The sequence below is a fragment of the Zosterops lateralis genome (assembly GCF_965231275.1).
Source record: "Zosterops lateralis genome assembly, chromosome: 2".
NCBI classification, from domain to species: domain Eukaryota; kingdom Metazoa; phylum Chordata; class Aves; order Passeriformes; family Zosteropidae; genus Zosterops; species Zosterops lateralis.
Genome location: NC_139763.1, coordinates 100,530,512 through 100,557,330, shown reverse-complemented (window position 1 = coordinate 100,557,330; position 26,819 = coordinate 100,530,512). Strand labels below are relative to the sequence as shown.

At 40.7% G+C, this 26,819-nt stretch overlaps 1 protein-coding gene across 1 annotated transcript; it reads left to right on the top strand.

The window, feature by feature from the left end:
• Positions 1 to 502: 502 nt before the first annotated feature.
• Positions 503 to 26,819, top strand: BACH1 (BTB domain and CNC homolog 1). The gene is made up of 5 exons (XM_083854798.1): positions 503 to 645; positions 12,088 to 12,385; positions 14,155 to 15,540; positions 17,257 to 17,463; positions 23,461 to 26,819. The coding sequence occupies exons 2-5, from the start codon at positions 12,146 to 12,148 to the stop codon at positions 23,914 to 23,916; spliced, it is 2,289 nt and encodes a 762-aa protein (XP_083710924.1). The 5' UTR covers positions 503 to 645; positions 12,088 to 12,145; the 3' UTR covers positions 23,917 to 26,819.

The window sequence follows — 26,819 nt, the reverse complement described above, 5'->3', positions numbered from 1 at the left end:
ATGTGACACTTAACCACACCGTAAAACAGTGTGAGAGACACAAAACCAATCATTCAAAGGCATCTCAAATTGTTAAACCGGGTTTAAGATATTTTGACAGCGAAATCCCCGTCAGGACTCTTGGCAGTGCATCATTTGCCGTCATTATCGTTTTATTCAGGAGCTTCGGGAGGAGGGCGCCTTCACCGGTGCCCTCGGATGAACAGGGACGCGGAATGTGGGACGGAGGGAAGGAAGGGAGAGGGAGAAGGGAGATAAGAGAAGGGAGAGAGGGGAAGGAGCGAGGGAAGAAGGGCAGGACTGAGGGAAGGCAGGGCAGGGCGGGCACCAGGACCCGGCGGAGGGGAGCGGCGCATGCGCAGGGCGCGTGGCGGTGTGGGCGGGCGGGCGCGCGCGTCGGCGGCGGCGGAGCGGCGCGTCCAATGGGCGCGCGGGGCGTGCGCGGGGCGTGCGCGCGGCGCGGGGGGGGCGCGGGGCGCGGGCGGCGCTGCGGGCAGTCACCTGACGGCGCGCGCCGCAGTCGGGCCGCAGCCGGAGCCGGAGCGGCCGGGCCCGGGGGGACAGCGGGGACAGGACCGGGCGAGGCGGTGGCGGCGGTGGCGGCGCTGCCCTCCCCTCCGGCCCGCAGCGGCGGGCGGCACCCAGGTAAAGTGGGAACCGGAGAGGGTTGACGGCGGTGCTGCTGGAGCAGCACCCTTCGCACGGAGGGCGCGGCGCGGCGCGGCGAGGCCGGGCGGGGGTCGCGGCGCGTTCCCGGGGGCGGTGCCGGAGCCGCGGCCTTTCCCTCCCCGCGGCGCGCCCTCCGTGCCGGGTCGGGGGTCCCGCCCGCGGGGGCGCCGGGGCGGTGGCAGCGGTGGCTTTCCCGGGGCTGTGGCCGCCTCGGTGCGGGTGTTGTCCCGTTCCCCCGGAGCGCCCCGTGCCCTTGTGACTCTCCCTCGCCGCGGTCCCGGTGGAGCCGTGCGACAAGGCCGGCTCAGCCCCGCCGGGAGGGCGGCGGGAACCCCGCTCCGTGCAGCTGCTGTTTGTTTCCCTTCGGGGGGAGCTGGGGAAGGTCTGTTTTCGGCTGTAAACAGCGAAGTACAGATCCTGCCCGTCCTGTTCTGTGCGGGGAGAGCCTTGGCGTGTTTTGGGGGCTTGGTGAATATGTAGTGATCGCAAAAGAACAGTTACTCCTTTTAGCCTGACAGGAATCCCAAAATCATCTACAACTCGGTATTCTGAATCCTTACTGAACTAAAAAAAAAGAGGGAGAAAGTGTTCTAAAGATAACCGTATGTGTAGTGAATTTTGACAGACACATTAGTTCGAGGCACTTGAGGAAAGCCGTTTCTCTGTATGAAAAACATCTGGCTGCAGTAATGGAATAATTGCAATCCAGAAGCGCTGTGAGTTAAGGTAATTCAGAATGCTCCAGCCTGTAGAGTCACTTCTTTATTCTCAAGTGTTACACCACACGGTGAGAAAAGGAAGGGCTATATTCCTGTCAGCATGATGAGTCTGAATTAAACCATCTGAGGTAAACCATGAAATACGATTTGTAATAGGAGTTTAACTTTAAAGATGACTTAAACAGCATAATGACTCTTGGGTGCCCTCACTCAAGTGAGTAAGCCTGTGTGTACCTTAACAAGCAGTGAGGCCCAAAACAGGCAGATTTTGCAGAGAGAAACAGTTATCACTGAAAACTGAATAGCCACTGTGTTTTTCAGAAGGGCTCCCTTTGACCTGGCTTAGTAAATCTGAAAAAAAAAAAGTTTAATCCCTTAGTATTTGAAATTCTTGAGAACTTTTAGTGTGTTTTCCAATTTACTCTAAAAAGAAATGTACTCTTGTTGTCTGGGTTGAATGAAAGCATAATAAATGGTGGGTTTGGGTAGTTTGCTCCACTAGGACACTCCTGATTTTAACCAAAAATGCTGAAGTACAGCCTCAGCTTCCATCAGATGTATCTTTGAATTTATACGTAAAAATGTGGGAGATCTAAGTGTGTTAAATGTTTAATTGCTTTAATAGGTTCTAAAATTCTTATGCAAGGGATATTTTGAACACTGATAAATTTGTTATGATAAAAATGGTGTAATATTAAAACCCATACCCTGTACCTGATCGTTTGGATCTAACTCTTGTTAGGTGTAGAATAGACAGGTCTTTGCATGTGAGTTCTGTAAGTCCCAAATGTCTCTGCTTCAGGGAAACATGGCTCAAAAAGTCTCGTTGTCATGTCATCCCCACCTTCCAAGTTTGATAAAATGTTTCTATAAACACTTTATGTGTTTTATTTTAACCATAGTCCTGTCTTTCTCCCTGCCCTGGGTGTGCTGGTGTGGGGACAGAGAAGAGTGGTAGATCAGTCAGAAGGTTCACATTTGTGTCTGAATTTTCCCCATTTAAATTGTCCTGTAGAATTTGGCCACTGAAAGTTTCATGGGGGAGGTTTTGGGGAGCAGGAAAAAACAGTGTGGTATTGGTAATGTGAGTCCTGTTTATATGTAGTCCTCAGTTAAACCAGAGGTAGTGTGTTAGCTGATACAAGTGTGGGTAGGAACAAAACATGGAGTGAGCCAAAATTAACTGCTGAGCCACTCATTAAGTTGTGTAGATTCAGCCCAGTGTGACCATAGTGGGGATACTGTGTGAGGATCCACCTGCAGCTTTCCCTGCCCCTGCCTCTAATTCAGAGGAAAGCAGTCTGGAGAGGGACTAAAAGTGATGGAAAGGCTTCACTGTGACAAATCTGCATCACAAGTCACTCTGTCTCCAGTAGTATGCAGTGGTTTTTGGTTAAGGCTCTCTTAAGGGTGAAAGAAAGTTTCGTTCTTGTTGAGTATGAAGGGAAAATATAGTATTTGGTATAAATGTGAGTTAGAAGGTCAGAGTAAGGCTCAGCTTGACCAATCAGCTACTGAGGCTTTAGAAAGGGGAAAGTGTGCTGTGAAGGGTAAATTGACTTTAGAAGCATTGGTGAAATACAAATAAATTGAGTTTAATCATTAAACATACATTGGAGAGTGGGAGAGGTGTAGCCAAGGGTATCAGTAACTCAATGTCTTCAAATGAGAGCCTGTGTCTTAAAGAATATTCAATTAATCTTAAAGGTTGTGTTGGGATACTTTGTTTGTGAATGACTTTATTTGAACTGTCAACATAATGTTTGTAGGTGTTTGGATTCCAGTCTTGGCCCTTTGACAACTACTGTGATAAGTAAATACAGAGCACTTGCTTGCCCTGCTCATGCTACTTTTAAGGTCATCAAATCACAGAATCCCGGAGTGGTTTGTGTTGGAAGGGACCTTAAAGACCATCCATTTCCAGCCCCCTGCCATGAGCAGGAGCACCTTCCACTAGATCAGGTTGATCCAAGCCCTGTCCAGCCTGGCTTTGGATGCTTCAGGGATGGGGCAGCCACAGCTTTCCTGTGCCAGGGCATCACCACCCTCACAGGGAATGAATTTTCTGATAGCTAAGCCTGTCTTCTGTCAATTGAAGCCATTCCTCCTTGTTCTGTCAGTGCAGACCCTTGTCCAGAGTCCCTCCCCAGCTCTCCTGGAACCTATTTAGGCACTACAGGGACTCCAAGGTCTCCCTGGAGCCTCTCTTCTCCAGGCTGAACACCCCCAGCTCTTCCAGCCTGTCTCCAGAGCACAGGGGCTCCAGCCCTCAGAGCATCTCTGTGTTCTCCTCTGGACTGTCCCCAGAAGATCTGTTTCCTTCTGATATTGGGTTCCCCAGAGCTGGAGATCAGTATTTTATGTGGTAGCATCCCAAAAATGGTTATTTAGAGGTCAGCTGGTAAGATCATGTCTTTTGACATCATATGTCAGGAAATAGTCTGCAGTTTCAGGATGGGAAGACTGAGGCAGTTTGATGTGATTTGGTGGAGACCTTTACTAGTGCTACTATCTGAAGCTGGGTCTACTGCATACATATATATGGGATTTTTTTTTTTCAGTTTTAAAATTATATATTGTTAGTTCTGATAAACCTGTGCTGTTCTGTTTTCGTAGAAATGTTTCTGAAGTTCTTTCTGATTTATGCCTAAAATATTTGCAGAATCTTTTTTCAGTTTCACATACTGTGAAGAACAGTTATGGAAACAAATCAAAGTTAAACAGATAATAACAGAAATGAGGTTCTATATATAATTTCCAACCAGTATTTTCTTTGACTTGGAAATAGAGCTGTTTCACAGTTATTTCAGCTTGTTTCTTGTGTCCTTCTAAGTTAAAGTGTGTTAAATGGTTAATTTGGTATTCATCATAAATATTTTGACATATATACTTGTCAATGGCTTGTGGTAGTCATTCAGACAAAGTTATTCATGTGGTCTGTTTAACTTTGGCAATGAGTAGAATATGTAGCTCTAAATACAAAGGTGTTTGTCCTTTAAGCAAAGGCAGGACTTGACAGTAGATTTTAGTTGTGCATGTTTTACTTATCCTAAGTGAATATTTTATTATCTAACCTAGTTCTTATTTAAGAAAAGATATAACCAGTTTGTGCTTGTGTTTTTGTGGTGTTGTGTTTGTGGTTATTTTTGTTGCTGATAGGTGCTTTGGGTTTTTTTTAGAGTTCTTTAGAAAGTCTGTGCATTGTTATCTTTCCAGAGTAATTCTCTTTGAATACCAGCACAACTGAAGGGCTGTAAGTGATGGAATTTTTCAGAGGAGTCTCTGAAATCCCTTCAGACCTATTTCATTTTTTAGCAGTGAAACAAACCAAATCCCACAACATGATTTTTATCCCTGATCCAAAAATTAAACAGTTAGTGTCATCTAAAATAATGGGAAACTGCAGAGTAGTTTGGGGTTTATTTGGCTTTGGTATTGATTGTGTCATCTTCTGAGGAAAACTTTTCCAAAGTCTGTTCTTTGGAAAATGTCTATGGTTACGTGGGATCAATCTCTTTTTTTCTTTTAAAATCGTGCCTTCTGGAGGCTTGTGACTACTGGCATTCTCAGAGTCCCCCACGCTCTCCTTCCTATGTACCAATTTCTCATGTAGCTTGCAAATATTGAGAAAAAAGTGTGTATTCCATCTTAAAACTTGGAAAATAAATTAAGACTCTTAGCACAGACTTAAGACTTGCCAGACTTCCCGTGATTCTTCTTAATACTCACTTGTGACTTGACAAGAGTCCAAATGCACTGTTTAAAATTATGCTGCAAAAATACAAACTGGTAATTTTTAAAAATCTCATGTATGTAATTAAGCTATGAAGAATATCATCCAGGTGTTGGACTAATAAAGAAAACAATTTAGAATTATGACTGCTAATAATTGAAGATTAAATGTAATTTTTTCTTAAAAGAGAAAGCCTTGTTCTTGGGCAGCGAAGCTTTTTGCTTTTTTACCACTTCTTTCTTTTGCAGTCTGCTTGAAGATGAAGCAATGAACATGCACACTAAAATGCTGGTTCATTCTTTGTCAGCATAACGTGAATCAGCAGCTATTAAACACTGTAGGCATTCGTCTGTAATAGAACTATTTCCTTAAAAGGAGAGATAGCTGGGGGCAAGGACAGAGAGATAAAACTGGAGAAAGAAAAGCCTTTGCTGTCTTTTGAATGAGCTGTGTCTTATCTAAACTGTCTTGTTTTTGCAGTAGTAAATGATATTTGTCCCTTTGGACTTCACATCTGTGGATGACAGATCTTTTTACTGGGTTAAATAAATGTAAATGTCAACCCAAAGAGATGGAATGACTGTCTTGCTAAAACTTACTCAATAAATCAGCATAATAGGAGTAGCACCAAGAGTTTGTTTTCTCCAGGCTATAATTTTGAGGGTCTACAATCATATTTTTACCAACTGTTGAGGAATTTAAAGCATTCCAAGAATACAGATGTGTTAGAACCATGATGCTAACTGAACAGACCCTTATTGTCTGCCAGGTGATAAATTAATCTTGCCAGTTTTACCATTTGGTGATCACAGCTGAATTTACATCTGGGTGCCCGAGTTCCAGCAGCTTAGAGAGCAGTGACAGCCAAGGCGTGTCCTGCCTGGTCCTGCAGCTCCCAAGGGGAGCTTTGCTCTCTGCTCTCTTGTTTCAGAACTTCACCACTGTACAAGTGACACTTGCTGTGATTGCTGGAGAGGATTGATATCCACTGTGGTGTTGCTGGATGCTTGTTCACTAAGGAAAGACTAAGGAGCAGGGTTTTGTTTACATTTTTAGTAATTTGGCTAACCTTTAGCTGGATCATGTATGGGAGCTTACGGTAGGTGCAGATCAGACAAAAGCCAAACGTGTAGACTGAGTTGATGTGGATGGTAGGGCTGCATAGTTGATATCTGAGTCTAGGAATAAAAGGTTTGCTCTTCTTTATAGGAATATCTGGATTGGATTTATTCACCAGTGGGAAATAAGAGGCTTTTGCTCTTTAAAAGAAAGCACTGAGCTCACAGGATGTAACTCTTGTGGCTCAAGTGTTTCTGCTTGGCTCTTGCAAGAACTTTGGCTTAGGGGAGCTTAAAACTGAAGGACCACAGGTTCATTTTTGCTTGGTTTGTTGTCCCAGTTGCTCTTAGGTATGTTACAATTGATGGCAACAAGGTAGATTCCTGTATTTGATTTGGCAGCGAGTCTTTGTGACAATTGTTAGGTTTGGATCCTGGATTGGTTTAAATTTGGGTGACTTTGGATGAGTCCTCTCTTCTTCAATGTTCAGCTGATGATTAGGAAATTCCTGGTCACAGGGGCACAGTGTGATCCTGCTGGATGGGAGTGGCTGCTCTGTGAGGCTTACAGGAGTGCCAGGTCCTCAGCTGTGCAGGAGCAGAGGGACAGTGTCAAGTGATTTCTGTATCAAAACCTTCTCCAGACTGTTCTCTCTTCACTCTGTCTTTTCCTGAATTTGAAAAACCTGTAGATTGGAAGGGGAAAAAAGAGTTTGGAACACAAACTTTGGTATGGGGGGATGGATGCTGCCTCTGGGTTTGGTGTTCCCATTGTATCTTGGTGAACATTAGATACTGGAATTTCATTTTCCAGGTCCTTGGGTTTAGCATGAAGAGTTAAGATTGTAAAATGTAATCAGCTGTTTTTCCTGAAAGTCTTAAAGTCTTCAAAGTAGTAAAGGTATGACTGTCATTGATTTCCATGGGTCTCTGTGTTCTGATTTAGTATTTTTAATGACACTTGAAACATTCGGACTTAGAACGTTTAAAAAGCATTTTGGCAAACATGTACGCAAATGTGCGTGCTTTTGTCACCTTCAGTGACAACTTGATGCCTTTTGTCTTCCTTCAGCTCTTCCATGACACTTGTTTGTCTGCAGGACATTGAGTGCACTCCGACGTGGGGTGGTGGTGCTGAGCTTGGGGGAAAGTTTGTCCACCTGGGCTGGGATTTTTGTGTGGATGAGGAATACCTCACACCATTATGGGTTCTGCTCTGGTACTCTGCTCCTACTCCTGTACTCTGCCTGCACCGGGTACATTCCTCAACAATGTTACCTGTTTTCCTACTGTAACTATCAACGGGGAGACTTTATGGTTTACCTGAGGATCTGCACCGAGTGACTCTTCAGAGCAGAGACTTTGGTGAGAGGAAGTAAAGGATTTGAAATCTACCTTTATTCTCCAGTCAGGTAGTAAAGAGCAGTAATTGTTACCCGTTGTAAGCAATCAGATGAGCAAACCTGCAGCCTAATTTTAGAGTACCTTACACTCACTGTGCCTCACTATCACCTTCTGTAATAATGTAGGGAATGGCTTTGAATGCCTGAGGAAAATGAGCTTTGGATGAGATCCCTATTTTACAATTAATCTTTATAAGCATCTCGCTTTGGTCTCTATACTGTGTGCTTCAACAAACATGTGTTCCTTTTTTAAATGTGGTGGCAGTACTGATTTTTATTAAGATAAGTATTTATATGTTCTTTGGAAAGAAATATATATATATAGTCATTTGGATGTAGAGATGGCTAAATGTACTGAAGATATGGTAATTTTGCAGGTAACTGGCATAGTTTTCATAATTATATACTAATAGGGAGAAAAAAATGGAATTACTTCTCTTTGATAAAGCAGAATAAAGTTTTATAGCTGGTACTTAGGAGGAAATATTTTTGTTCTTATGCAAAACATTATCTCAAGATCACTGATAAAGAATGAAAACTTTGTAGTAGGAGGCTTGGTTGTGTTCTCAAAGCAGAATTTGATTGTGCTTCAGGTGTTTGTGTAGGCTTTGTACTAACATGTGTGTATGCTTATGCTCGCAGGGTTTTGAATTTTCAATCTCAGGAGTATGAGGTGATTAGGTGTGCAGGGTTTCGGGTGAGAAGAATTTCAGGAATGCTCTCAATACTAGTTTTTTCCACAAACTGAGGATTTATAGTGAGTGAGCTTTCGTGTTGTTACTTCTGTAATCCTTCCAACCCATGTTATAAGAACTATTTCAAGTTTTGGGAGATCTTTTTGGACTTGCCATATTTTTGATGGTAGTGTCTTAAAAATATCTTAAATAATATTCTTGCATGTTTTTTTCTTACCATCTTTTGCATTCAGTCATGTGGTTCTTGGCACCTCCTGTGTGAGCAGTGATTTCGACACACAGTCATCTGCTTGTGGAATACTTTTCCAAGTTATCTGTGCTTACTTCTAGTTTTCCTTGATTGAAGGGTACTTTTAAAATACAAATAGCATTATAGGAGTTTTAGGCTGCTTTCCAAGGATATGATTTGTTGTTGTTGTTGTTGTTTGTAGTATCTTTTTAATACCTGGTTGCTGATGTTAATAATATTTCTGAGAGTAGAAAAAAGAGCCTGATAAATAATATTTGTAGAAAATTAAATCATATAAAATGGACAGAAAAGCCTAGAAGGCCTATCCTCATGACAGTTGCAGCACAAACTTTTAAGTTTAATTGAATTGTTTCTCTGCTTCGTACCTTTTCCCCTCTTTGTCCACCCAGTCATAAATAAAACTAATTTTAAGAATTCTGAGTGCTCTAGAAGAGCAGTTATGGTAGAAGAGAAATTAAACAGTTTACAGAAGGAGATGTACTTTTTCTCTTTGCTATGACAGTAAGCATTCTTGTTGTGGATGTGTGTACAACAAATCTCGTTGTAGAGAAGTTATTTTGTACTCACACTGCTGTGGAAAATCTGGTTGGCTGTCGTGACAGATACTCTCATAAATGTGGTACCCATATTACACCCCTGGAAAACAGAATTCAGACATTCACGAGTTTGACCTCTGTTAGTTCTTAAGTTTTACAGCTTTATACAGTGGTTGCATTTTCTCTTTCTCACTTGATACTTTTGTTTTCACCAGCACTTTCAGTTTTCTGGTGCTTTACCTTTGGATTGCTTTTTATTGTATTTGACAGTACTTAAATTTTACAAAGACTGAGAGGAATTTAGTGTGTGATTGTAGTGTATGGGTGGTAATTTTTATTTGGTTTTATAGGTTTCTTTAAAAGGTTCTCCTAAAGTTTGAAATGCTTGTTTAATGCTGCATTTTATATTATGGATACCTCAAACTTGTCACCCTGTTTAAATATAGAGGGTACATAACTTGGCTGATGAAGTCTTCACAATTATGAAGTACAACATTCTGTCAGAGTAAAGTGTTAAATGGAATTATGCTCAAACTAAGTATTTCATTCACTTCTCAAGAAACAGGAGGTAGTGTTTCAGTGTTGAAAGCTGTTTTATTTTTTTGTTTGGCAGCTGAAACATTGGGAGCTCTCTCTCTCTCTCAGTGCTCCAAGCAGTCCACAGTCTGTTTTGAGAGGATGGTGTGTGCCTCAGAGATAAGTGAGAAGGAGGGTTAACTCTTCTCTGCATTCGTTTGTCTGCATCTATAAAAATAGAAATAAACTACTGTTCCTTTTAGCCTTCTGTGCTATGGAAGTGTAATGAACTGAACTGGGTGTTGGAATTGCTAATTTTATCAGGAAAAACCCCAAAGCAGCATAACATGATGTGTGTGTTGTCTGTCTAAGGGTTCTTTCTTCAAATAAGATAGAGAAAAAGAACACCTTAAGGCTTATCTTTAACTATAATCTCCCTCATGAGCTTTTCCTAAGTATTCACCCAGAATATGTCCTCATCTATCATACTTCCACCACTGTGGATTTAGTCTTCAATTTTTCCATTTTGTCCTCTGTTCCTTTTTGAGGTTTTGGTTTGTTTTTTTTTACCTTGTAACAAATACAGAGTTATACTTCATTAAAATCTGTGTTCTGTAAGATATGAGCAGTATGATAAGTTAGGCTATAGAACAATCCAGTTAGGAGTATAAAATTTATATTGTACTGGTTACTTTTCATAAGGTCTTAAAAAAATAGAATTTCATGACTAGCAGTTCCACGATGATTTTTTTTTGTTCCCATTTAAATTGACTGGAAATTAACTATTTCCAAAGTTAACCAATCTGTAGTCTTGTTATTAGGTATATGCAAACATTTAAACTGTTTCCTTCCAAAAATAAGCCCTTTAGGATTAACAGTGTGTGGTATATAGTGCTTTTCTCTTTTTTCTCTTCTAGAGGGGAAAACTCAGGTTTGTGGAACTTCTGGGGTTTTCCCCTCAAAACTATTGTTTTCACTGTATGTTTGTACATTTTGTTGGTGAAGTTAAGCACACAGTGTTCCATGAGGGAGTGGGGAGGGCAGGTAATGCTGATGTGCTCTGCACTTCACTGGGGTCCAGAGTAGTACTGTGCTGCTGTTGCCACTGGAAATGGGGATCTTTTTCTTCCCTCTTTCTGTTCAAAAGTTCACTGAAAATGCCCATGTGCTATGAAAATAGCCTGAGCAGTGAGTAACCAGGAGCACAGCTGGCAGTGTGGTCGCTTTTTCCACAGTGTGGTTAAATATGGCCATGCCCTCTGCACTCCCCGTGTTGTGAAAGTTTCCCCAGATCTGAAACCCGAGGATTTGCACTGGCTACAGCTTTATTATTGTTGGGAGTTGGCAGATGGTGAGAGGCTCCGTTGAGCAATAGGATGATGAGGTAGTCCCATGTCAGCTGAAGTGAGTCTCCGCAGCTGTGCTCAATTACAGGAACTCCGGGGTCAAGTGTACTCTGAATGCTGGGTTTGTTAAGGTGTAACGTGTCCTGGAAATGCCGTGTTTTCTTTGTGGGATTGCTCCAAACCTGACCTAAGTGGTTTAAGTTGATCGAGCAAGGGCACTTGGTAATCTTTTTTTTCTTCCTTTTAATTGGAAGAAGGGCTCAACTGAAAGTGAAATACAGTCTAAAGATCAGACTTGGAAATACTTTCAATCTTTGCACTCTCTAGCAGAGCTGCCTTCTCCCTAGCCCTTCTTTTTTCCTGCAAATTTAGGAATCTTCAGAACCATTATATATGAGTTATATATTTCAAGGTTTTAAATACTGTATAATTTTAACTGTTGTTTATTATCCAATGAATACTGTTATTTGAGAATTTTGTCAGAAAAGAGATGATATTCCATTGCCAGGTGATCTGAATCATTATGATCCATTGGGAAAGCAAATGTGTAACAAGTATGACAAATCCAAAAGTCATGAACAGAAAAGGGGGGAAAAGTTGACATCAAAGCAGTTAGATAATTCAAATTTAAAAACAAAACACCAATCTACTAGAGAGAAAATCAGGGTATTTTACCAATGCCTGATTGGTTGAGCAGATGAAATACTTTTGGAAGAAGACATAAAGAAAAACACATATATTTTGGTCTGCACTAGGTGAATCAGTAAACAGGAGTAGCTCACATACTATTTTGGTGAATTTTAGTTTAATGCATCTGTTTTATTTTTTACATTTTCATAGTTTTGGAGTTAGAATGTACCAATTACTAAGAGAGAAGGCTTAGATAATTTCTAGGTGTTACAATAAATTTATGTCTCTGAATCACTTGGCAAGGAGAGAACTGTTCTTTATTGCTGAAGTCCATTTTTTGGTCTATGAGGCTGCAAAAGCAGTGTTAAGATGTCCATACCAAGGTTTGGGTACTTTAAATGGTCACAAACATGTATTTATTTGAAGCAGAACTAGACAAGGGCAGTGCACATTAACAAGCTCATGTTCAGTACCAGTAGGTTCCTGTTGGACATGACTTTCAAGGGTACCACTTGTTTCTTTGCCCCCCCAGGTCTGGAGCACAGAAGCATGCTTTCCCCTGAGCCTCACAGCACCACCTGTGATACAGGATGTCTCTGAGTGAGAACAACAGTGTGGTGTTTGCCTACGAATCCTCAGTGCACTGCACCAATGTCCTTCTCAGCCTCGATGACCAGCGAAAGCAGGACATCCTCTGTGATGTTACAATTCTAGTGGAGGATCAGCGATTTCGGGCTCACAAGGCTGTGCTTGCAGCTTGCAGCAGTTACTTCCTTTCAAGAATTGTGGGCCAGGTGGATGCTGATCTTATCATCACTTTACCGGAAGAGGTGAGTGTCCCTCCCTTCTGCATTTTACCTGCCAGTGCTTCTAATCTGCTTTCTTCAGTTCCCTTCAACGGTAGGGCTGGGGTGTAACTGGTGAGTTAGAGGATTAAAGAGCTGAAAGACACCAGCCCACAATCTGGGATAATAAAAATATTTTTTGAATTCAAGTACTTCATATATATTATATTGTAAAGACTAACTACTGGCATCTCGGTGTAGGGTCTGTTGGTTTTTTGCCAGTGTCTTTATTTTTTGACTTTCATCCCAAGTAAAAATTATATGAATGACTATGGCAAGAGTTGCTTTCCTAGGTCAGTCACACTAGGAGTTTTTTTAGGGCTTTTTCTTGTTTGAGCATAGCTAGCTAGAAATTTGTAAGAGAAAGTGAAAGGAGTAGAGGGTTTGTCCACTCCTGATCCTTGCACTCTTGATTTTGCAGTGTTTCTCCCTTAAACAGAAAGAAGTTTTTAAATACTATTGTATTTTTTTCTTTCAGTTTCATTGATGAATTCTACTTATTTGTAAAGTCACTTTAATGTTTTGCTAACTACACTAAGTCTGAAGATATCTTGACAGCTTATGGATAAACCGTCTTTTACGTTCTACTTCCCCACATTATAGAGGCTGAATTAATGTGGTGGTGTAATCATTAGTAGTATAATCTCCAGAGCTTTCTTCAAATGCTATTTTAAGAATTCTTTAGGTAGGTTGTAAGAGTTTACAGACAGTTTTAAAGAACTAGTCTCTGTGCAGATCTTATCAACTTCCTTTCATGTGTTGTATTCTTTAAAAGAACATACCAAACAACTGCTAAAAAATGCAAACTAAACAAACCCTCAACTGATTCTTAAATTGAATTGCATGAATAATTCATTATTTTGCTGGCAGAAGGATTAAGTGTAATTAATGCCTTGATATAGTACTTTATTTAGCATAAAATACTGTTCATTTCAGTAAAGGCAAGCTGTGGACTTGAGTTTGTGTATTAATAGTGGACATACTGCTCTATTTCTTCATTTGCAGAGAAAAGGCTAAAGGAAGTGTCATGTAGTTGGTAATCTGTTTGTAGCTTTCTACTTGATTCCTTAGATGTTTTTTCATGTATAGAAGATCTTGTGCAGTTTCTAATGAGACAGTTTTTGTTTATCTCTGGATTTCCTGATAGGCAGCTGTTGGGAGGACATAAATGTTCAATTAAAATCACTTGCTCTAAAGGGGCTTTAAACTGAGAATTCTGTTTGGTGTACAGTTTTTGAGTGCATTTCTTCAAATCTGTGGGGAGAAGAAAGAAGTAGGTGGCTGTAGTAGTCAATAATCATATGTGGTCAAACTCCCTTTTTTCAAACTATTTTTTACATCAGTGGTGCATAAGACTAAGTGATTAGCAGTAATTGCTCTTCAAAAACTACAATTAAATACCAGCAGTATATTCTAGAGTAATTAATATAGAACTTGCTTTGAAATATATCTTTGTGAGGTTGGAATCTAGTTGCTGGTTTTCAGCATACAGCAATATTTTTCACTTTTAGGACTGCCTTACCAGAACATTTTATTAAGAGATTGATCACTGTGACAAAATGTGCATGATAAAATTGTATCAGAAGATTTGTTTCAGAATGAGTTTGACCAGGGTTTCACAATAGAACAAACCTGCTGCTTTTGTCCTGTACTCTGTCCTGCAGGCAAGAGAGATAAATTTGTGTATTTCTCTGCTTAAACCCAAATAAACCATACTACTTTTTTTTTTTTTTTTAAATTTGTTTTTGCAATAGGTAACACTTAAAGGATTTAGTCCTTTGCTTCAGTTTGCATATACAGCAAAACTTGTTTTAAATAAAGACAATGTGTCTGAAGTTTGCAAATGTGCAGAATTCTTGGGCGTACGCAACATTGAAGAGTCCTGCTTTCAGTTTCTCAAATTCAGATTTTTGGACTATAAATTGGATCAGCAGGAATGTCCTAGGAAGAAATGTTGCACACAGCGCTGTCAGAAAGCAAACCCTAAAGCTGGCAGTGCAGATGAGGGAGACCTAGAAATAAATGATGAAGAAGAAGCACTTCTAGAAAAGGAATATAGTCAAATACCTGACACAACACCCTGTAAAGATGAAGAAAATGCTAAATCATCGCCTGTTCTCCAAGATAACGCAAATCAAAACTGTGATCCTGTACATTTAGAAAGGGGTAGTGCTTCCAGCTTATCTTCCCAATGCCCAAAATACAGAAAATTCCAGAAAGCTTTTGGAAATGACAAAGTTCATACTTCAGAGTCTAATTCCAGTATTAAAGATGTTCAGGTACCAGCATTTGCAGCTTCTCTTGATAAGGAAATACCTGATAATGATGGCATACAAAAAGCTCAGGAGTGTGTGCAGCTGATCTCAAACTGTGAAGAGACTCAGGTAGAAATGGAAGGTGGGGAAGAAGGCCTTCAGAAAAAAGAAGAGTCAACGAGAGATTCTGTAACTCGGAATGTGTCATGTCCCGTAGAGAAAATGGATCCTGCTGCTTTCCCCCAAAACTCTGCTGCATCTCATGGACCCAATTCTGTGTCTATTTTACATAGTTGTGAGCAATATGGCAATTTGAATTTCAGTAGTATGCAAAACAGCCCAGTCTTAGCTGAAAAAACTGTGTCAAGTGCTGGAGCTGGAAACGACAAGGCTGAAAGTCAATGTAACCCACCTTCAAAGGTGGATTTGTGCATTAGGGAAGGCACTAACATCACCTCAGCGGGAGATCGGAGCAGTGTGGAGAGAGAGATAGCAGAGCAGCTGGCACAGGGGTTCTGGAGTGACATTCGCAGCCCAGATGCCTGTCAAATACATTTACCTCCTGCAGTTTCTAAAGAGTACTTGGAGCCAGTGTATTCGGGGAAGAAATCAGAGTGTCCATGGCTGGGGATCAGGATCAGTGAAAGCCCTGAGCCCTGCCCTCAGCGAACTTTTACAACACTGAATTCCGTCAACTGCCCTTTTATAAGCAACCTCAGCACTGAAGGATGCTCCAACACCTCTGAAATAAACAGTGGAGATTATGTGCAGGGACAGCAACAAGAACAGTGCCCCTACAACTATGTGATAAGTTTGGGAGAGGATTCGGAGACTGACACTGAGGGAGACAGTGAATCCTGTTCAGCAAGAGAACAAGAATGTGAGGTAAGAGCATCCTGATGTATCCTTTGCTTCCCAGTCTCTTAAGGCCATATTCAGAAATCTGAATCTTCTGTTTTGTTGTTTTGAGTTTGGTTTTTTTTCCTGTGGCTGCTTGTTTTAAAAAGTCTGGAACTGAAACTTTAAATAACTATTCAGAGATTTATATAGAAGGTCACTGTTAATTCAGGGAGGCTGAATTAAAGTATGAAAGTATATTTGGTCAGATACTGAAGTGTTGGATGCTTACATATTAGATCTTTTAAGAATTATTCTGGAACAACTGTCAGAAAAGATTGTGAGTCTTAAGGCATGAAGATTCATTCTTAGATTTGGTTGTTTTTTTCTTTTTTATCTCTTTCAGTTAGATTTAAGAAAACTCTAAACTTCTTAGAACCTTTGTTTAATAGAAATTTACCAGTTTTCTTGATTTTATTCTGAACTCTGGACGAGTGGAGGTGGGAGAAAAATGATACTTCAGATTTAATGTGAAGTGAGAATTAAGTTTTTAAGCTGGCTTCAGTAGCTGTGTATTTTGATAATATCACCTTCTCCAACACTAAGGTTATTTTTGTTTCTCCAACTGCAGTAATTATTTGGCACTTCCTTTCTTTGTAACTGCTTTAGTAGTGGTTTAGGCAGATACCATACAAGAATAGTCTGATCCTAAAAGATTTTGTGATATACCAGGAACAGTTTCCATCTCCATTCTTAGCTTCATAGAATTGCAGTGTAACTCTGCATGATGGATAATTCAATGTTACAAAAATTCAGTTCTTCTTAAAGCACTGAGATTTTTATCTTCTCAAGAGGCAGGGCCTTACTGAGGTTGAATATAAGTGCAGCCTGTCATCAATACAGAAAAGCTGAAATTGGTTAATTCCATTCCTCACCTTTATGTGACAGAGAAAGTGGCATCATTGCTTAGGACAGTACTCTGGGTTTCTAAATTAATTTTTTTTTCCTGTTTGTCACCAGTAATAGCCAATCAGAAAAGAGATTTCTCTATGTTCTTTTTAAATTCAGATCTTTGGCCACACAAAGGTAACATATTCTGCTACTTACTATTCTCAAATATAGGGATTAAATAAGGTTTCTTTGGTTGGATACTCAAAAAACCCGTAGTGATTATTTTGTAAAGGTAAATATGTTTTTCAGTATTAACCAACACTTTGTGATCTCAAATGCTTTTGTAGCTCAGGTATACAGCAGTAGCAAGATCCTGGTCCTCTCTCTTCTCCAACACTAAGAAACAAAAGACAAATATTGTAACTTCTGTATTTTAGGGAAATGCCTGTTTCAGATGAACTTTTCCTGCAGGAAAAAACTGCGTAGGTATAATTTTGGGAAAACTTTAGATTTGTGTTAGTGAGTCCTGACACCTGTTTTGTACCTCACCAAACTGTAACTCATCTTCTTCGAGTGTATCACCTGCATATTATTGCACACAGAAATGGCTTTCATCCTACCTCTGAATATGCATGTAAGGATCTGTTGTAAGTGTGCAAATACTCTATTGTTCAACCTGTGCTTGAGCTCCTGTAGTTGAATCCCCTGGATTTTATCCCATCATCTGATGGTTATGTTAGTTTGCTCTTGTCTCTAAGGTGCAGAAAGAAGGATGGGTTGTGTGGTAAAGAATGCTTAAAATGGAAACTTGACTTGTTGATGTTTGTGTATATCAGTTCCACCTTGGATTGACAACTGTATCTCACATTCTAGGTGAAACTGCCCTTTAATGCACAGAGGATTATCTCACTTTCCAGAAATGACTTCCAGTCGTTTCTGAAAATGCATAAATTAACTCCTGAACAATTGGACTGTATTCACGATATCCGAAGACGAAGTAAAAACAGAATTGCAGCACAGCGATGTCGCAAGAGAAAACTTGACTGCATACAGAATCTGGAATCTGAAATTGAAAAACTGGTATGTATAAATATTCATTGCTGTTGTCATGTCTTTCTCTAAGCATCTTGACTGGCTATCTGGCAATAGCTTGAGAGTGAGGTGGTTTACTGCTTTTTCTACTCAAGCTTAAAAACCTTTATCAGTCTTGTATAACTTCTTGACAGCAGTTCTAGATTTTTCTGAACCTTGCTCTAAAGTACACACGTCTCTTTCCTTCTGTGGACTTATTTCCGTTCAAATAAAACATACACCACGGCATGATTTTTAGTGAATTATATTTCTGGAACCCATAAGCTTTGAATTTAATTGTACAGGGTGATTCCCAGACTGTTTCCTACACTCCTTTTTGCCTCTTCCCCTTTCTCGCTTCGAGATCTTGTTCTTCAGCTCATGGTGTTGCTCGTGATCAAGTTTGCAGTTATGCAATTGTTAGTTGTGTAAGTACTGTTCTTGGAACATGTCAGCATGGGCTGGGGAGCTGTTTCCTGAGTCGTGGATGTTGAAAACGAGACCCTTGCAGAAAGACGGAAGATACAGAACAACTTGGGAAGTTGCTTGCCTTTGTAGCTCTTGCATCAAGATTGTAGCTGAGGAATTGATGCATCCAGATTTCTCTGCAGCCATCTGTTAATATATTTTCTCCTCCTTAAGAAGGCAATAAAAAGAGAAATATGTAGCTTAAGAGAAATTTAGGTAATTTGAGGTTAGAATTATGTAAAAATAGCAGTGGCAAGAAGATAATTGAGTGGTTTTTTTCAGAAAAATAAGTTTTTGTTTGACTCTATCATCTGTTTCATAGTCATACCATGTGCATGAAATAGTTGTTTAGGACTACTGTACCCTTATTCTTGTTCATGGACCATTTTAGGCTTGGTGTACCTGAATTTGGTGTCTGCATCAGCTGGAACATAGCAGTCATGTTGCATTTTTTGACTTCAAAGTGAAAAGGAAAATAAAATTAGAGCCAAGTGCCATGGACTAGAAACTTATTTTCCTGTGATCATCATCTTTCACTGTATCTACTTCTACTTCTGCAGTGAGGAGATGGGCTTTGAAGGAGGGCCTGCATGTCCATAGAGCTCTGATGAGTGACAGAGCAGGTTGTGCTCAATGAAGAAGGTGCTCTGTGAGGAAGGGTAATCAGGTGATTGTATTAATGGTATCCTTACTGAGGAGAGGAGTTGCATTTCTGACATTTCAGAACTTTTTCCCTGGTTTTGCCATCATGTTGTCATTTCTGTTATGTAACTCTGTCAATATTTTGCAATACTTGGGCAGGGAATTAAAGGTTGATCTGCAAGATTGGACGTGTGGTTGTTGGAGACTAATAATTATAAAATAATATTCTTTCTGTGGACCTGTGCTGGAACAGACTGAATGTCTCCTGTTTGATAGTTAACACTGTGCAAGGCCTAGATAATGAGTGCTGAGTCTTGAGAGGTGAGGTGAGGTCTGAATTATATGAATCATCCTCTAGGCACAAACATGTTCCACTTGCCTTTTTTTTTTTTTCAACTGTGCTGATAAGTTTTTTCAGAAATTCCTGAAAAGACCCTGTTTGGAGCTGTTGACCAGGCCTGACAGTCACAGATCATCAAATTTGTATAAGTTGTATGCAAATACAGAAAGATTAAGATGTGTCTAGGCATGATTTCCAGGTGGGTGGAAGAAAAGAGATGTTTCAGAAGGGCTGTGTGTGGTATATCCAGATTGCTTCATACATGATTGGCTTCTGCCTTGTTCCTGTTCTCTGGGTCAGTTGTGTCTCAGACCTTTTAGACTTTGATCTTCTCATGGTATCATCTGTAATGTGGCTTTCAGAGGGAATAGACTGCTGTAGCTGTGGTTTTAAAGCTCTTGACAAGTAGATAATACTCTGTACTACAGTTAGGAAATACTTTTTGGTGGGATTCCTCGTCCTGGTATCCAGTATGTGCAGCATGATGTCTTGTATTAGATTCTATTTGGTGCTGCTTAAGTTTTTTTCTCTCAGAAGATGCTTGTGGTGTGTTTTTTGGAAGAGTCCTGTATTTGGATCAGACTAACCCCTGCCTGACTAGAGGCTGGAGGCTGAGAGCTGGCAAGGAGCTTTGCTGACAGGCATTTGGGGCCTGGGCAGAGAGCGGGCTGAGCATGGATCAGCAGCATGTCCAGGCTGGAGAGAGGCCATCAGGGTCCTGGGCTGTGTTAACAGGGGCACAGCCCTTTGTTGTAGAGCAGCAGTTGTTCTATCTTGGCATGTGGAACACTGAATTCTTTGCTGGGTTTTCACCCCTCCCAGTTCCAGGAGCACAGTAACAGACAGGAGGAAGGTTGGGTGAAGGCCACTGGGATGACCAGACCTGAAGATCTTCTGGGGTGAGAAGCAGAAGAAATGGGGCTTCTACCTGGAAAAGGAACGGGGAGACCTAATGGCTTCCTGGCCATATCTGTGGGGCAGTCTTTGAGGTTATACAGCCTTTGGTAGTGGAGGATCTAGTGAGGACAGGCAGGCAGTGGAGCAATTCACCCTGACAGGCTCTGTCTTTGAGGATTTTGTGGCATGACTGAGTAAAGCCCTGAGCAGCCTGATCTTACCTGATCTCTGACTTTGTTTTGAGCAGCAGGTCAAACTACAGACCTGCTGAGGTGCCTCCCCTACCAAGTGATTCTGTAAAATTGGAAATCTTGTGTTAAATTCTATGTATATTGAAGAAAAATATTGTTCAGTGCTGAATCTGTTATCTGGAAGAGTTACCTGTGATCATGTCTCTTGATCTTCTGTACTGATAAAGTCTTTTACCTCCCCATGTAGCCTTTGCTTATTGCCCTTTCAGGGGAGTCTGGGTGTTCTTGTTGGGCACTAAAGTTCTGTATTTGAGAATACACAAGGGCTACTTAAGGAGATGTTGACTTGTTAGAAACAGAGATCTTGTGAAAATTCACATTCCTTGTACTTCGTCCTGTACAATGGGATGACCCTGCATGAGCAGGGAGGTCGGACTGAATGACCCACTGTGGGTCCTTCCAACCTGGCCCATCCTTTGATGATTTTCACTTTGAAACTTTTAAAATGAGGGTACTTGTGAGGAGGAGCAGAGTAGTGGATAACTGGTGTCAGGAAGCACTACTTCAGTGAAGATTCTGTGGCTGAGGAGGAGGATGTGTCAGTGCTCCAAGGAAAATGTAATTGAGATCTTGTTTTATATATATATATATATTATAGCAGGGTGAGGTGTGTGAACTAAGTACATTCATTACCAAAAGATTCAAAAGAACTCTCTGTTTATTATGACCTCAAAACTAACTGATATTACTTTGTAGTATTAGTATAATACTGAGAAAATAAAACAATAATATTTACATGTATTAACCTGTGAATGGCTTCAGAAGGGGGGGTGAGGAATTTATGCTGGAATAACTATTTCTGAATGTTCATGTTTGTTTTAAATAGCAGTCCAGATAATTTTATCATTCCATAATACACAGCTGAGTGCCCAAAAGGTATTAGGTGATCTGCCTAACACAATGGGGAAGGTTATTCTGATAAATATTTAAAAACACCTGGAGGACAATGCAGGCATCAGTCACAGCCAGCAAGGCTCCATGAGGGGAGAGTCCTGCTTGTCAAGCCTGATTTCCTTGTATGATAGTGTAACCCTCCCAGCTGATCTAGGAAAGCCAGTCAATGAAATCCTCTTGGACTTCACCAAAGCTTGTGACAGGCTCTCCCAAGATCCTTCTGAACAAAATTCCCAGCCCACAGCTGGATAAACACATCATGTGGTGGGAGCCACACTGGCTCATGGGTCAGGAACAAATGGTGACAGTGACTGGGTGACATCAGGTTGGCACCGGCCCTGGTGGGGATCTGCAGGGCTGATCCTGAGCCCTGTGCTCCTCACCATCCTCATTAATGACCTGGACACAGGACTCAGTGGAACACACTGCAGGTTTGCCATTGACACTACACTGGGAGGAGCTGCCAACTCCCCTGAGGGCAGAGAGGCCCTGCAGAGAGACCTGGACAAATTGGAGACTTGGACAATCACCAACTGTGTGAAGTTTAACAAGGGCAAGTGCTGGAATCTGCTCTGGGACAGGGCAACCCTGGCTGTGTGTATGGGCTGGGGAATGAGAGGCTGGAGGGCAGCTGTGGAAAGGGACCTGGGGCTCCTGGTCCATGGCCAGCTGGACAGGAGTCAGCAGTGCCCTGGCACTGGGAGGGACATCGAGGTCTGGGGGCATCAGGCACAGCATTGCCAGCCAGGCAAGAGGGGGTTTTGTCCCTCTCTGCTCTGCACTGGGGCAGCCTCACCTTGAATATTGTGTGCAGTTTTGGGCACCAGCGCTTAAAAAAGGGCATTAAGCCATTGGGGACCATCCAAATAAGGGTCTGGAGGGAGGAAATCTAATGAGGAGTGACTGTGGGCATTTAGTCTGTTCAGCCTGAAGAACAGGAGACAAAGGGGGGATCTCACTGGGGTCTTCAACATCCTCAGGAGGGGGAGGTGCCAATCTCTTCTCTCTGTGACCAGTGACAGGACTTGAGGAAACAGCGTAAAGCCGAGTCATGGGGAGTTTAGGTTGGATATTAGGAAAAGCCTCTTCCCCCAGAGGGTGGTTGGACACTAGAACAGACTCCCCAGGGCAGTGGTCACAGCACCAGCCTGACAGAGTTCAAAAAGCATTTGGACAAAGTTCTCAGGCACAGGGTGTGACTCCTGAGGTATCCTGTGCAGGGCCAGGAGTTGGACTCGGTGACCTGATGGGTCCTTTCCAGTGTGGCGTGTTTTATGATTAACAGCTGCTCCCAGTATGCTGACAAGTAGAAATTTATTCACAACGTCCTCTTTATACTAATTTTAGACAAAAAGAACTGGCAACAACTGTTCCTCTTGCCAAATGCTGCCTAAACTTAATCAGTTCTTTCAAAAAGAAGTTTTGTATGAGGTTTTGCAGCAAAAAGGGGATATGAGGAAGAGTGAAAATAATAAAACTTTACAGGAGTGAATTGACATAACAGTAATTGTAACACATAGTCCCTATAATTAAAACTTGAAAACTATTTAAAGGTTTGTGTGCCTTCAAAACTATATCTTCTTTTAATTAAGTAATTACAAAATTTAAGATGTATGTGTTGTGACATGTTTGGATTTGGGTTCTTTGTCCTTTTCATTCAACTTCTTCATGGTGGTCTTGCTTGTTCCCTGTCCTTCTTTGCCATTTCCTCATTGTTCTGTATTCAAAAAGTTGCTTGTTTCCATGATTAGACTTCTCAGTTATCAGTGTCTTTTCATCTTAAGCCAATTCTATCAGAAGCCTCAGAAAAATTCACAATATTGAAGCAAAAAAAATAAGCTTGATTTAATACAGGCTATTCTTTTCTTCTTGTTATTTATTAGTGAGTTGCCATGTGCCTGGACAATCCTGCTACATTATCTCTAGGTTGTCAGATCTTCAGCACATCTTCTTTCTTTACCTTTCTTAAATTTTCTGTCTAATTTAAGAACTATACTTAACTCCATTGTTTGTTCTATAGTGGATTTGGCACTTCTTGAGAAGGGAAGTTACTTTCACCTAGTGGAGTAGTATCAATAATTAAAATGTGATGTTTGATTTTCCAGCATTTCAGTTTTAAAATACAGATCTCTGAATACTGCTTAATATCTTGTTGACTCATTGGTAATGGTTTGTGTTACCCTGTAGATAAGTGTTTCAGAAATATTTACAGTAAGTGCAACTATGTTTCATTTGTTCAATAACTGCAAATTACTCCCTTGTTTGCCAGCGTGAGTTTGGAAAAAGCTGCATATCTGAAAAATCACATTAAATAGCTTAGCTGATGATGCTTCCAGAGGTTAGGATTGGCCCTTTGATGTGTGTTTGATTGTGTTGCTGCTTACTTTGTTAATGCCAAATTACTTCTGTTTCAGCAGACCAGAGTATTTGAAGTCTTGTTTTAGCTTTGATAGGAGCTTAAACCATAGTTTTTATGTTAAAATGTAGACTAAAATACTGTTTTTCTTTTCGCAGCAAAATGAGAAGGAGAATTTGCTGAAGGAAAGAAACCACATTTTATCAACTCTGGGTGAGACAAAGCAGAATCTGACTGGACTTTGCCAGCAGGTGTGTAAGGAAGCAGCCCTGAGTCAAGAGCAAATACAAATACTTGCAAAATATTCTTCTTCAGATTGCCCACTCTCATTTTTGTTCCCGAAAAGAGAACAAACAGCTCCATCTGATAGTGAGCTTGTGGCACCAGCATCTGTAGAATCAGCAAACGGCCTTTCAGGTGTGACACCTGAGCAGAGTTCCTGTTTTCAGTGTGTCAAAAGCGTGTGTGAGGCCACGTACGATCAAGGACAAGAACTGCATCCAGTTTCTGCCAGAACATCGGAGCAAACGCCGCTGGTGGAGCCGTGTGGGCAGAGCAGTGGCATCACAGACTTCTGCCAGCAAATGACTGACAAATGCACTACAGATGAGTGAATCTCTCCTTCCCATTGCCAGCCACTCAACGTTGCAACTAGAAGTGGGGTTGAGCATTATTGGAAAGTAACTTACTAAGTGAGAGAAAAGACAAAAGTTTAATCTTTTGAAACTGTATTGACAATTACATGGTCACCCTTATTACTTGGCAAGCTTTGGGTTTGCTCTGTATAGTTCCAGAACATAATTTGTATGTGTCAGCCTTGGAGCTTTTTCCGTGTGGCGATGCCAAGGAGGGTTCAGGAAAGCTGTTGGAAAGTACAAACTCCATGCACAGGTGCTTATTTGTGAGGAAGTTTGGTTCATGTATAGAGCAGCCTACTCTGATTTATGCCACAGTACTTAATGCCACTCTGCATTTTGAGGAAAGCCTCCTGACAGCTGTTTATGCACAATGACTTTGATACCTGGAATTCTTCTAAGACTTCTTTTTTCCTGGTAGACAAACCTTAAGAAGCGTATATAGCTCTGTAAACGTTCATTTTGTAAATGGGCTAAATAACATGATAGGAGGAGGAGATTCTGGAAAATGCACTCTGGAAGTAGCTCCTTGCTTCCTGCTGTTCCCCTGCCTGTCCCAGAGGAGACTTCTACTAAATTAATGCAGTAGGCTACTACTACTAGTAGAATTATTAGTAGTAGGCTTTTATTGAATAAGTGCTTTTGTCTTGCCTCTCTAGTAGAGAATTAAAAGAACTGGAGCAGCAGAGGTGCTGCCACGTACTGCTCTCTTCTCTAAATTTAGTGGCCGGAATAACAGCGCACTGTGGAAGGCAGACGTCTGAAACTGGTGCAGTTCTTGGATGAGTGTGCATTAGATCCTCTGGCATCTGAATCCCATAGGCTTATTAAAACTCACTGCTGTATTGTGACTTCCTGTCCTAGCACCTTCAGGCTTGCTGCTTGTTCATGGCAAGTTGGAATCAAAGTATTGTAAAAGTCTAAGGACAGACTTTTTTTTTTTTTAAAGGTATCCAGGCCACATTTTTTCCTTTCAGTGCCTAACTGCCGAAAGTAAGTTACAAATATTTGTTCTCTGATCACTGGGACCAGTAAAGTTCTATTTCAGAATCAGTCTTCAGGATACTTTATGGCTAAACCTGTAGTATATTTTCAGTGGCTTGTGCTATTAGCATAGATACATAAAAAAGTTTATTGAAGAAATGAGCTGGAGATACTTCCTTTATTACTTTGTGAGGGAGAAATTCAGCTACTGAAAATAATACCCATTTTCTAGATTTTTACATAGCAGTGGATGCATATTGTATACCAATGATGCTTTGTTATTTAGATGTTATTCTCACACCAGAACTAAGTATTGAACCTCACCACAGAAAACTTTGGGTTTGCTGGTTTACAAAACATGAAGAATCTTGTACAAGCCAGTGGAATTCTTCATTTCCTACCTCAGAATGTGTATTAGCTTTTTGTGTCTTTGTGTGCATGTACAGTAGGCAGCAACTAAGCAAAGGCCCTTGTAAATACTGCTGTTCAGTTTTACCTTGCAGTGAGACAAAACTTGTTCTTGGCAAGGCTCTTTTTTTTTTTTCCTCTCCCCCATAGGTAACATAGCATTAATAAATACAATAAGCCACTTATTTAAAACAAAAGTTTAAAATTTGACAGATTTCAACAGGACTTCTTATAACCAGCACGTAACACAAATGACTCTACTACCTCACCTATGGGACTGAAAGTTGATTCAAATCTCTAGTGAATCCTTGGATTTTCATCATATATCATTACATTTTTAAGGGAAAAAAATACGCTAATGGAGCATAGCTTGTATAAATCACAATGCTTGCAGTAATTGAAATTCAGAAATAAATACTACACGTCAGACTTCGTGATAATTGAATTGAAATTCTTTTAAGTTACTATCATTGAGATATGATGATCCTTATGTATTACTTTATGAAGCTCTCTGGGCTTTTTCTCCAGTTTCTGTAGATTCCTGGTTAATTTAATCCTGTCTCCCTCCCAGGCTGCCACTCTGGGAAGCATTTTGCTCTTATGTCTCCACTTCGTTTAAAGAGCAAACCAACAAGAAACAATCAAAAGCAAAATTCAAAGCCCAAACCTCTACTGTTCATAACTACTCTCACTTTTAAAGCTGGTGATATTCTGAAAAGACGTGGACAGTGGTGTTAAAGCATTGTCCTAATAGTGCACATAGCTGGAAATAAAACTCCTTGGGGTAAATCCTTGTTATAATGAGGTGGAGCATAGGAATTTGTAGGGAATGGCTGGCTGGGAGCCTATCCAGGGGCCCAAAGCCCTGACACACTTGGCTGCAGATGTTGGAAAACAAGGTCAGTGATGACCAAGTGTGAGGCTGGAATATCCCTAAAGGTTTGTGCCCCACTGCTGCAGTCTCGGGGTCAGCCAGAGCCTGAATTCCATATAGCTGATATGAAGGGATTCCAGGGTGGGAATCATGGCATTGACCTGTGATAAAAGTAACATCATGTTTTTAAACCTGGTAAGAACTTGATGAAGTTTGAGGGTAGGTTTTTGCCTGACCAGCTGCATCTAAATAATTTTTAAAATATTTATTTAATACCATAGACCTGCAAATTGCATGTTGACTTCTATAAGCCTATATCATCAACTTGCAAATGTTATGAATGAATGACAATTTTATTATAACAGAATTCTCAGGAAAATGTTTTTGGAGTTTGGTTTTATTTTTTTCTTTCGGTAAAGAAATACTCAATTTTGAAATTGTAAAATACTTTGTTAAAGCATGTTTTAAAATACTTTGGACAGACTATCTTAAAGCCATAAGGGTATGATGGCATGCAGATTGTAAAATAAACAGATAATTACAACAGTTGATTTTGTATTTTTCATAATTCAGTATTTTCTAAGTCTACAATAAAAACCACTATCCTTTCTACAAA

Coding starts and splice junctions, on each gene's coding strand:
- BACH1 (XM_083854798.1), top strand. CDS start 12,146: ATGTCTCTGAGTGAGAACAACAGTGTGGTGTTTGCCTACGAATCCTCA. Junction 15,541..17,256: donor CAAGAGAACAAGAATGTGAG/GTAAGAGCATCC, acceptor CTCACATTCTAG/GTGAAACTGCCCTTTAATGC. Junction 17,464..23,460: donor AATCTGAAATTGAAAAACTG/GTATGTATAAAT, acceptor TTCTTTTCGCAG/CAAAATGAGAAGGAGAATTT.